Source organism: Chiloscyllium plagiosum, chromosome 32 (assembly GCF_004010195.1).
Source record: "Chiloscyllium plagiosum isolate BGI_BamShark_2017 chromosome 32, ASM401019v2, whole genome shotgun sequence".
Lineage (NCBI taxonomy): Eukaryota > Metazoa > Chordata > Chondrichthyes > Orectolobiformes > Hemiscylliidae > Chiloscyllium > Chiloscyllium plagiosum.
Genome location: NC_057741.1, coordinates 42,917,957 through 42,929,743, shown reverse-complemented (window position 1 = coordinate 42,929,743; position 11,787 = coordinate 42,917,957). Strand labels below are relative to the sequence as shown.

The following is an 11,787-nucleotide window of genomic DNA, read 5'->3' as shown; positions in this document are numbered from 1 at the left end:
GTGTATCCTGGTGGCTAACTTTCTTCCTGTTTGTCCTACGTAGTGTTTGTGGCAGTCCTTGCATGGAATTTTGTAGACGACGTTGGTTTTGTCCATGGTTGTACTGGGTCTTTTAGGTTTGTTAGTTTTTGTTTGAGAGTGTTGGTGGGTTTGTGTGCTACTAGGATTCTGAGGGGTCTTAGTAGTCTGGCTGTCATTTCTGAAACTTCTTTGATGTATGGTAAGGTGGTTAGGGATTCTGGCTGTGTTTGGTCTGCTTGTCGTGGTTTGTTCTTGAGGAATCTGCACACTGTATTTTTTGAGTATCCGTTCTTCTCGAATAGGTAAATAGGCCTCCAATGAATCTGGAGTTGAAAACTTCCTTGCAAGTATATAGGGAAATGTGATCAGGAGAGTCTGGATGTTGGCAAAAGCACTGCCACCGCTCTTGGTGCACAGTAAAAGCTGACAAATGTACTTACTGGCTCTGATCGCCCTCAACAACTCATGATCACAGCAAATCCATTCTTTAGTTACTCCAATTTGTTTCTGAGGTCCCTGGCAGTATTCACAATATTCTAGCTAGGTCTGATTAATACTTTGTGTAGTTTTAGCAAAACCTTCCCATTTTTATACTCCATTCCCTTTTGATAAGAAGAGAACATTCATTTGCCTTTTATAAACTTTTTAAGTCTCATGATAACTTACTTTCCTTTCTATCTTTGTCAGCTTTCCAAATTTCTGATTGCACTGTAAGAGCATGCTTTCAATTTGTTAATTAAATTCCTCAACCTCTACATGGCTCACTCAAATGCCTTTGGTACCCACTGTTTTAAAGAAGGAGGAAGGAAGTTTGATAATTTGGGGTCCTGCTGTTCATATTTAATCCTTTACCTCCTTTAATTTGAGGGGCATTATTTCAGTAAACTAGAAGTTAATTGTTTTTACATTTTGAGCTGTCAGGCCAATTGCAGCCTATGAGAAAATGATCTTAATTTGCATTCTCACTTTTACTGCCTTCCCTTCTCTTTCACATCTTTGGGTTATCAGTTTTATCATGATTTTATTATTCTACAGCATATGTGAGGAATAAGAGAATGATCAGGGAGAAGGTAGGGCCGATCAGGGATAGCGGAGGGAACTTGTGCATGGAGTCTGAGCAGATAGGGGAGGCCCTAAATGTGTTTTTTGCTTCGGTTTTCCCGAAGGAAAGGGACCTTGTTGTGAATGGGAACTTTGAGGAGCTGGGATACAGGCTTGATCAGATCAAGATTGATGAAATTGATGTGCTGGAAATTTTGAAAAACATTAAGATCGATAAGACCCCAGGGCCAGAACAGATTTATCCTAGGCTACTCCGGGAAGCAACAAAGGAGGTTGCTAAGCCGCTGGCGAGGATATTTGCCTCTTCACTCTCCACAGGAGTCGTACCGGAGTATTGGAAGGAGGCGAATGTTGTTCCTCTTTTCAAGAAGAGTAATAGGGAAAGCCCTGGCAATTACAGACCAGTCAGTCTTACATCTGTGGTCAGCAAAGTTTTGGAAAGAATTCTGAGGGATAGGATTTATGACTATTTGGCAAAGCATAGTGTGATTAAAGGCAGTCAGCATGGCTTTGTGAGGGGCAGGTCATGCCTCACAAATCTTATTGAGTTCTTTGAGGAGGTGACGAGACAGCTCGACGAAGGTCGAACAGTGGATGTGGTGTATATGGACTTCAGCAAGGCATTTTATAATGTTCCCCATGGTAGGCTCATTCATAAAGTCAGGAAGTATGGGATACAGGGAGATTTGGATATCTGGATTCAGAATTGGTTGGCTGACAGAAGGCAGAGTGGTTGTAGATGGAATGTATTCTGCCTGGAGGTCAGTGTTGAGTGGTGTCCCGCAGGGCTCTGTTCTTGAGCCTCTGCTCTTTGTAGGTTTTATAGATGACTTGGATGAGGAGGTTGAGGGGTGGGTTAGTAAATTTGCAGATGACACAAAGGTTGGAGGTGCCGTCGACAGTATAGAGGGCTACTGCAGGCAGCGTGACATAGACAGGATGCAGAGCTGGGCTGAGAAATGGCAGATGGAGTTCAACCTGGATAAATGCGAAGTGATGCATTTTGGAAGGTCGAACTGGAATGCTGAATATAGGATTAAAGACAGGATTCTTGGCAGTGTGGAGTAACAGAGGGATCTGGATGTGCAAGTACATAGATCCCTCAAAGTTGCCACCCAAGTGGATCGGGTTGTTAAGAAAGCATATGGTGTTTTGGCTTTCGTTAACAGGGGGATCAAGTTTAAGAACCGCGAGGTTTTGCTGCAGCTCTACAAGTCCCTGTTGAGACCACACTTGGAATATTGTGTCCAGTTCTGGTCAGCCTACTATAGAAAGATACAGAGGCTTTGGAGATGGTGCAAAGGAGGTTTACCAGGATGCTGCTTGGACTGGAGGGCTTGCCTTATGAAGAAAGGTTGAATAAGCTCAGACTTTTCTCTCTGAAGAGAAGGAAGAAGAGAGGAGACCTGATCGAGGTGTACAAAATAATGAGAGGAATAGATAGAGTCTGTAGCCAGAGAATTTTCCCCAGGGCAGGATTGACTAGTATGAGGGGTCACAGTTTTAAGATATTAGGAGAAGGGTATAGAGGAGACATCAGAGGTAGGTTCTTTACACAGAGAGTTGTGAATGCATGGAATGCGTTGCCAGTGGTGATGGTGGAAGCAGAGTCATTGGGGACATTTAAGCGACTGCTGGACATGCACATGGATAGCAGTGAGTTGAGAGGTGTGTAGGTTAAGTTATTATATTTTATATTAAGAGTAAACCTTGGCACAACATCGTGGGCCAAAGAGCATAGAAAAATACAGCACAGAACAGGGCCTATGTACAACATTTAGATATCTCTTACTCTGGTACTAAGTAGGTAAAACACCACTCAGAATTCTCAATCAGGATAAGGATGCTATCCACCCCCCAACAACATTGTTTGTATTTTTCTCCTCCCCATTAAACTACCTTAGTTGGTTGTTTGTCCGAACTATAATCTTCCAGCCACCTTACCCTCTCACCATCAACCTGCCACCCTATGACCTCAGTCACTTGCATACTTATTTTCTCTCAGCAGCTGTTAAAAGGCTTTGAGAGTTTTAAGCTGCATTTAGTTCTTGGGATACAATAACCATTGCTGTAAAAAGGGGTGTCACTTCTGTAAAAATTCACTCTGATGGTCTCTATGTACTTTGTTGCATTGTGTCTTTATCAATGGGCATATCACTGAGAGTGGGACTCGGATTCACACAGAAGGGCAAGAAGATAACTTTCTCCACTTGGGAACTTGCCAATCTTCTGGTCTTAATATTAAATCCAACAAAATCTAAGGGCGAGAAGAACCTTCTCTTATGTCCTTACCCCAACCTCACATACCAGGCCTTGTTATCACACAGTCTGCTATTATACACAACTCAGTATTAGGCACTTACTGACCCATTAGTAGTTATTCATTCTTCTAGGCCAATTGTTATCCACTCCTTTATCTGTCCAACTGTTCTTCTCTATCTTTGGACTTATCTCCATCTATTGTTTACTTTCTCCTTCCTTCTACCCTATCTTCTGCATAAAACTAACTTTTTTTCATCTACAATCTGAGGAAGGGTCACTGGACTGAAATGATAACTCTGATTTCTCTTCAGAGGCTGCCAGACCTGCTGAACGTTTCCAGCAATTTCTGTAACATTTTGTCAGCTCTCTCCACCAATCCCCTCCTCCACCACCTTCGCTATATTGTGCCAGTGGTGTACAGGAGGCTGCCAGGTATAAGGTTGAGATGTAGAAAGCAATTAATTTCATCCAGGATTAAGGCCAGACCTTTCACAGCCTTCATTATTCATTATACAGACCTCATTGTGGGATCCCAGTGGGATGACTACTTTGACCCAATGATAAAACTGCCCTCCAGAAATCCAGAGTCTGATCCAGCTTGGAAGATTTAGACCCAATGTGGAAAACATTTCACTATTTTGTGATTAATGAGGTACAGCGCAATTTGAACAATTTCTATTTTGAGAAATAATTTACCAGATCTCTTGAGTTTCACTTCAATGGTAGATATTTTGCTGTTGTTTATGCTCAGTGTATGAAGCACAGTTCCATAATGTGACTTCATAATTTTTAACACAGTTTTGCCATCAGGGCAAAGACCAGGAATCCTGAACTTTCCCTTTTCATCACAGACTGTCAGGATTTGGTCAGAGTCTCCCCACAGCTGGACAGTTGCCTGGGAGGCTGGAGCGCCATCTTGAAGATGTACAGAACCGTGGAGTAGATGTTCTTCGCACATACATCGACTGCACTCTGCATTTACACGACCCATTGTGCATCTCAGTTTACAACCTGCAACACAGTTGAATGCTTGATATTCTTCATTGATACGGAGTTGTTTCAATACAAAATGATCAGCACATTCAAAACAATTTGCAAATTTTCATATTTTCTACAGCAGAGTCTGATATGCTGCCAAAAGCAATGAGGAGATTCCCATTAGATCTCCAAATTCATTCATTTCAATAAAAGGAAGTCAATTGCATTGTTTACTGGGTTAAAGATAAAGAAAGAATTCTATCCTCGGTCAATATTCCCTCAGGCCTAGAGAAATATGGCAATGCCACAGCAGTTGTTCCATTCTGATAGTAAAACAGACAGACCAGAAAGTTCCCTTTCACATGCATGGGAGCCTGACTACACAACAAACGCATTGAGGCCATATGGTGCAGACCTAACAGACGCAATATCGGAGAGTCAGCCTTTCTTTAATGCTAAAAATATGCTATAACACCAGGTTATAGTCCAATAGGTTTGTTTGGAAACACAAGCCTTTGAAGTGCTGCTCCTTCATCAGGTGGTTGTGCAGTATAACATCATTAGACACAGAATTTATAGCAAAAGGGTTACAGTGTCATGGAGCTGTAATGATATATTAAACAAATTTAGATTAAGTCTTTCATCTTTTAGAATGGGATATGAGAGTTTCAGTTCTTTAATATGTAAATCCCAGAACTCCTTTTAAGTTACATTCTCAAGATAGAATGTTAGTGCAGCACAGGCCTTTCAGTCCTCGATGTTGCGTTGACCTGTAAAATTAATCTGATGCTCATCTAACCTACACCATTCCATTATTATCCATATGTCCAATGCCCATTTAAATGCCCTAATGTTGGCGAGTCTACTACTGTTGCAAGCATGCCATTTCACCCCCCTCCTATTCGGAGTAAAGAAACTACCACTAATATCTGTCCTAAAACTATCACCCCTCAATTTAAAGCTATGTCCCCTCGTGTTAACCTTTACTATCCAAGGAAAAAGGCCCTCACTGTCCACCCTATCTTAACCGAGAAACATAAGATAATCAGAGGGTAAGTCACCTTTCAACCTACTTCTCCCCAGCGAAAACAGCCTCAGTTCCCTCAGCCTTTCCTCATAAGACCTTCCTTCCATACCAGGCAACATCCTACTAAATCTCTTGAGCCTTTTCCAAAGCTTCCACATCCTTCCTATAATGCAGTGACCAGAACCACACACAGTATTCCAGATGCGACCTTACCAGTGTCTTGTACAGCTGAAGCATGACCTTGTGGCTTAGAAACTCAATCCTCCTACCAATAAACGCCAACACACCATATGCCTTCTTAACAACCCCCATCAACCTGGGTGGCAACTTACAGGGATTTATGCACCTGGACACCAAGCTCTGTTCATCTACATGGTAATATTCTTGACAATGAGCCAAGTATTCTGCATTCCTGTTCTATTTTCCAAAGTGAACTACCTTACACTCTTCCACATTAAACTCAATTTGCCATTTCTCTGCCCAGCTCTGCATCTTATCTATGTCTCTCTGTAACCCACAACATTCTTCAGCACTATCCACAACTCTGCTTACCTTAGTGTCATCTGCAAATTTACAAACTCATCCTTCTACACCCACATCCAGATCATTTACAAAAATTACAAACAGTGGTCCCAAAACAGATCCTTGCAGCATACAACTGGTAACTGTGCTCCAGGATGAACGTTTCCTTTCAACCACCACCCCCTAACTTCTTACAGATAGCCAATTTCTGATCCAAATTTCTAGATCATCTTCAATCCTGAGACTCCGTATTTTGTGCAATAGCCTACCACTTGGAACCTTATCAAACGTGTTACTGAAGTCCATTTACACCATACCAACCGATTTACCTTCATCCACCTGTTCTGACACCTTCTCAAAGAACTCAAGGTTAGTGAGGCAAGACCTACCCTTCACAAAATTGTGTTGACTATCCCTAATCAAATTATTCCTTTCCAGATGATTAAAAAATCCTATCTCTTGTAACCTTTTCCAACACCTTACTTACAACTGAAGTAAGGCTCACTGGCCTATAATTATAAGGGTTGTCCCAACTCGCCTTCTTAAACAAGGGAACAACATTTGCTATCCTCCAGTCTTCTGGCACTACTCCTGTCGGCAATGATGACAAAGATCAAAGTCAAAGGCTCTGCAATCTCCTCCCTGGCTTCCCAGAGAATCAGAGGATAAATCACATCCAGCCCAAGGGTCTTATCTATTTTCAGATCTTCCAAAATTGCTAAAACCTCCTCTTTGTCAACCTCCATCCCATCTAATCTTGTAGCCTGTATCTTCATATTCTCATTAACATTGCCCTTTTCCAACGCGAATTACTGACGAAAAATATTCATTAAGTGCTTCCCAATGTCCTCAGATTCCACACACAATTTTCTACTTTATCTTTAATTGGCCCTAATCTTACTCTAGAGATTCTTTTATTCCTGATGTACCTATAGAAGGCCTTAGGGTTTTCCTTGATCCTATCCACCAACTTCTCATGTCCTCTCATAGCTTTTTAGCCCCCTCTTTAGATCTTTTCTGGCTAACGTAACTCTCAAGCCCCCTAACTGAGCTTTCATGCCTCAACCTTCACGTAAGCTGCCTTCTTCCTCTTGAAGAACTCCTTTAATAAACCATGGCTCCCTCTCTCGACAACTACCTCCCTACCGGATAGGTCTATACTTACAGCTTTAACTTTACTAACAATAGGTGCCATCTCAGTTCAGACAATGCATTAAAAAGTGTGAGGTTAAAGTCTGTCCATGTCCCAAAGTTGAGACAGACTGTTTCTAAAATGGGATTTAGAGAACCTTACATGGATTTATGCAGTTTTGAGCAAAATAAAATTTAAGTCTGCAAATATAAATTCACCCAATATACTATATGTGTGCACGTGCAGAAGAGACAGAGAGAGTGTGTGCATGTGGGTGTGAGGATATGTGAAAGAGTGTGTGTGTAAGCTTGGTCAAGTATGAGAGTGAGTGCGATGGGTTATAAGCCTGCGAGAGGGTGTGTGCGTGGGTGTGGGTGTGAGTGCAGGGGGTGCATTTGTGCGTATATGAGATAGGGCTTGCATATGAGAGAGGGTCTGCATGAGTGTGTGCGAGTGAGGGAGTGTGTGAGTGAGTGACAGAGAGAGAGAGAGAGAGAGAGTGTATAGTGCAGTGGAGTCACCTGTAATGTGACATGAACCCAAAGTCCTGTTTGAGGCTATCGCCACATGTACTGAACTTGGCTTTCAATCTCTGCTTGGTCACTTTGCACTGTTGCTTATCCCAAAGTCCAACTTGGGGGATGGTCACCTGAAGGTCAGAGGTCGAATGTCCTGAACACTGAAATATTCCCCGACTGGGAAAGAACACTCCTGCCTGGCGATTGTTGTGCAGTGTTCATTCATCAGTTGTCATAGCATCTGCTCGGTTTCCTCAGTGTATCATACCTCAGGGCATCCTTGCCTGTAGCGTATGAGATAAACAATGTTGGCTGAGTCACATAAGTACATGCCACGTATACGGTGGGAAGTGTCCCCATGTGTAATGGTGGTATCGATGTCGACACTCTGACATGTCTTGCACTGGCTACTGTGACAGGGGTTGTACGGTATTGTGGTTGATGTTATACTGAAGGCTGGGCAGTTTCTGTTACAGACTATTAATTGCAGCATACTGTCCAGCCTTCAGGGACATTAGGCCTCAGACCTTTGGGTGACCATCCTCCAAGGTGGACTTAAGGACGGCAACAACGCAGAGTGGTGCTGGAAAAGCACAGGTCAGGCAGCATCTGAGGAGCAGGGAAAAAAAAATACAAAAAAAAACGATGTTTCGGGCAGGAGCCCTTCATCAGAAAATAAACTCCAGCATCTGCAGTCCTCACTTTTGTCTAGTTGATAACAACGCAAAGTGGCTGAGCAAAGGCTGATAGCCAAGTTTGGTACCCATGGGGATGGCCTCAACCGGGACCTTGGGTTCATGTCACACTACAGGTGACCTACTCTTTGGAGGGTCAGTGTGGACTTTAGGGCCGAATGGCCTGTTTCCACACTGTAGGGATTCTATTCTTTATTAGACTCCCACACACACACACACTCCTACAAACTCACACAGACCCTATCTCATACATACACACACAAACTCTCAGACCTATACCACATCACACTTGACCAAGCTTACAAACACACTTTCACATGCCCTCACACCTACATGCACACACTCACTCGGTCTCTCCTGCACGCACACACAGATTTATGGGGTGAATTTGTATTTGCAGAATTACATTTTACTTTGCTCAAAAACTGAACAAGTCCAAGTAAGATTCTTTAAGCCCCACTTTAGAAATAGAATCAGTCTGTTGCAACATTGGAACGTGAATAGACTTTAACCTCACACCTTTAATGCATTGTGTGAGCGGACATATTAGAAAAGTTAAAGCTTTCTTGAGAATGTAACTTCAAAGGAATCCTGGCATTTACATATTAAAGAACTGAAACTAGCATATCCCTTTCTAAATGACAGACTTAATCTAAATTTGTTTAATATACGATTACAGCTCCATGACACTAACTCTTTTGCTATAAATTCGTGTCTTATGGTCCTGTTCCACAACCACCTGATGAAGGAGCAGAACTTCGAAAGCTAGTGCTTCCAAATAAACCTGTTGGACTATAACCTGGTGTTGTGTGATTTTTAACTGTGTCCATCCAGTCCAACACTGGCACCACCAAATCATCTCTAATGCAACAACCTGTCACTGGTTCCTGCAGGCATGCTCCAGGCTGGAGTGTTTATGGACTCAGGAACACTGACTGGGATCTGCAGAAGTTCCAAAACCCAGGGCAATGGGGAAAAGGTATCTCTATGTTGTGACACTCTCCTCCCAAGATCTCAGCTCTCTCCAACAATCCCATCCCCTACCAACCTCTCTGTATTGCCATTGGTATACAGGAGGCCACCAGGTACAAGTTTTTGTAATAGAGAGCAATTAATCTCACCCATGATTAAGGCCAGACCACAAGCAACCTTCACCTCAAAATAACATTACAAGTTAAAATTTAGGGATTAAGATTTATTTAAAGCTTGCATTAGAGTGAATCAGATATTACCAGGCTGCTGCTCCTCCTTACTTTCCCTTGGAATCTTTAGTGGCTTGCTGGAGGTTGCAGGAGTTGCTGTGAGCAGAATACAAATAAGAAAAAATATCACTCATCACAAAGTAATAAAAAGTCTTAATAATTACAGTAAAAGGGGAAACAATCCTGTGTTTTGTTAGCAATCAGTAATGGCTGAAGTGACCAATTTACTGTGGGTCAGCATAACAAAATTATATTCGACCACTACTTCCAATGCCATTTCCTAGTTTATCTCCCATTTTTACATAAATATCCAATAGAGTTTAACTTATCAGATCTGCGACATTTCATCAGAACAGTCCACGTACTGAGTTGTGGAGAAAGGTCACAATACTGAAACATTAACTCCAGTTCCCTCCACTGATGCTGCCACTGTGCTTACATCTTTACATCTCTGGTGTAAACTGTAATGATGTTGCACAGCTCAGTGGGCATAAATAACAAGTCTGGGTGGAATTAAGGTGGAAAACACCCATGAAGAACTAGTCAGGAGCATGAAGTCTAGCCAAGTGAATGTTGGAAATGCATGCAGAGAAGCATGTGGAGTATACGGACTTGCATTAGGCAGCAGGGTTCACGGATTAGATATGTTTATTGTAGCATGTAGTCTTAGTAGGTGAAAAACAGTTTTATAAAGGCACCCAAGCCTGAAGACAATTATTGACCCTGCGCTCTCCTGGACTAATCATCGTTCATCCCAAGGGCATGGAATTGGGAATAAAGGCACACATCCAAATATCAAACATTTCCAGCATTTTCTGTTTTATTTCAGATTTTCAGCATCTTGTTTTTGGAAAATTTTCCACTACCAGAAAGACAGATTATGGTTGTTGGAGGCCAATCATCCTAACACCAGCACGTTACTGCAGGACTTCTGAAGAGTACTAGGCTCAACCATCTTCTGCTGCTTCATCAGTAACCATCTCTCCATTGAAAACAGGAATATTTCCTGATGATTGTACAGTTTTCATCATTCCTAGCTGCCCAGATAATGAATCATCCTGTGGCCATTGTCAGCAAGCCCCGACATGCACTTTGTTCAATGACAATGCCTAGAACGTTGATAATGGATGATTCACTGATGGTTAAGTCATTGACCATCAAGGTCAGGCAGATAGAGACTCTCTTGAAGTTGGTCATTGCCTGGCATATGTTTGGTGTGTATGCTGCTTGCCATTTATCAGCCCTGCCCTCGATGATGTCCGGGTCTTGCTGCATGTGGACATGGACTACTTCAAGTCTCAGAGCAGGAGGAGGAATGTTTCTCATTAGAATTCTTGATTTGTATTTCTGGATAGAAAATACAAGCATTTTTGAGTGCGAGCAGCAGCAGAGTTTAAAGGAACCCGGAAGGCTACAGCTAAGGGGAGACAGTTTGTTTTAAAATTACTTACCAGTAGCGGGCAGCGGTATTGTTTTTCTTTTCTCTTCACAGAAAGAGCGGGAGCAGCAGGGGGAAGTGACGAAGACCAGAGAAGCAGCCGGGTAGGTTTTTTCCCTATAAAAGCGCGCAGGAGAAGAACCTGAGGCACTATAGAGGTAGTGCCTCCCACCCTCACTCCTCCTCTAACCTAATAATAAGACCCGTTGTGGTAAGTAGGTAAGTGCTGCATTTTGCTTGTTCTATTCTTTAGACCCAGTAATTTTTTTTTTAAAAAAGGTTACTTTTAGAGGGATGGCAGTGAAGGCAGTGCAATGTTCCTCTTGCAACATATTTGAGGTGAGGGATGCTATGGACGTCCCTGCTGATTACACTTGCAGGAAGTGCACCCATCTCCAGCTCCTCCAAGACCGTGTTAGGGAACTGGAGCTGGAGTTGGATGAACTTAGGATCATTTGGGAGGCAGAGGGGGTCATAGATCAGAGCTTTAGGGAAGTAGTAACTCCAAAGATTGCAGACAGATGGGTGACAGTGAGGGGGACTGGGAGGAAGCAGCCAGTGCAGGGACCCCCTGCGGCCGTTCCCCTCAAGAACAAGTATACCGTTTTGGAGCTCAGGCCTCTGGCACGGAGCCTGTCCCCGTTACTCAGAAGGGAAGGGTGAAGAAGAGCAGAGCAGTAGTAATTGGGGACTCGATAGTTAGGGGCACAGATAGGCGGTTTTGTGGGAACGAGAGAGACTCACGTGTGGTATGTTGCCTCCCAGGTGCAAGGGTACGTGAAGTCTCTGATCGTGTTTTCCGGGTCCTGGAGGGGGAGGGGGAGCAACCCGAAGTCGTGGTCCACATTGCCACCAACGACATAGGTAGGAGGAGTGCCGAGGATGTTAGACAGACTTTCAGGGAGCTAGGTTGGAAGCTCAAAGTTAGAA

At 43.0% G+C, this 11,787-nt stretch overlaps 1 protein-coding gene across 3 annotated transcripts in view; it reads right to left on the bottom strand.

The window, feature by feature from the left end:
- The window catches only part of LOC122539569 (cartilage intermediate layer protein, nucleotide pyrophosphohydrolase), a 71,684-nt gene that overhangs the window by 18,022 nt on the left and 41,875 nt on the right, over nucleotides 1-11,787 (bottom strand). For all 3 annotated transcript variants that reach the window (XM_043674556.1, XM_043674557.1, XM_043674555.1), the window contains 2 exons: nucleotides 9,450-9,515; nucleotides 4,042-4,356 (listed from right to left, as the gene is read on the bottom strand). In XM_043674556.1, the coding sequence (XP_043530491.1) occupies nucleotides 4,042-4,356; nucleotides 9,450-9,515 (381 nt within the window). The remainder of the gene's footprint in view (nucleotides 1-4,041; nucleotides 4,357-9,449; nucleotides 9,516-11,787) is intronic.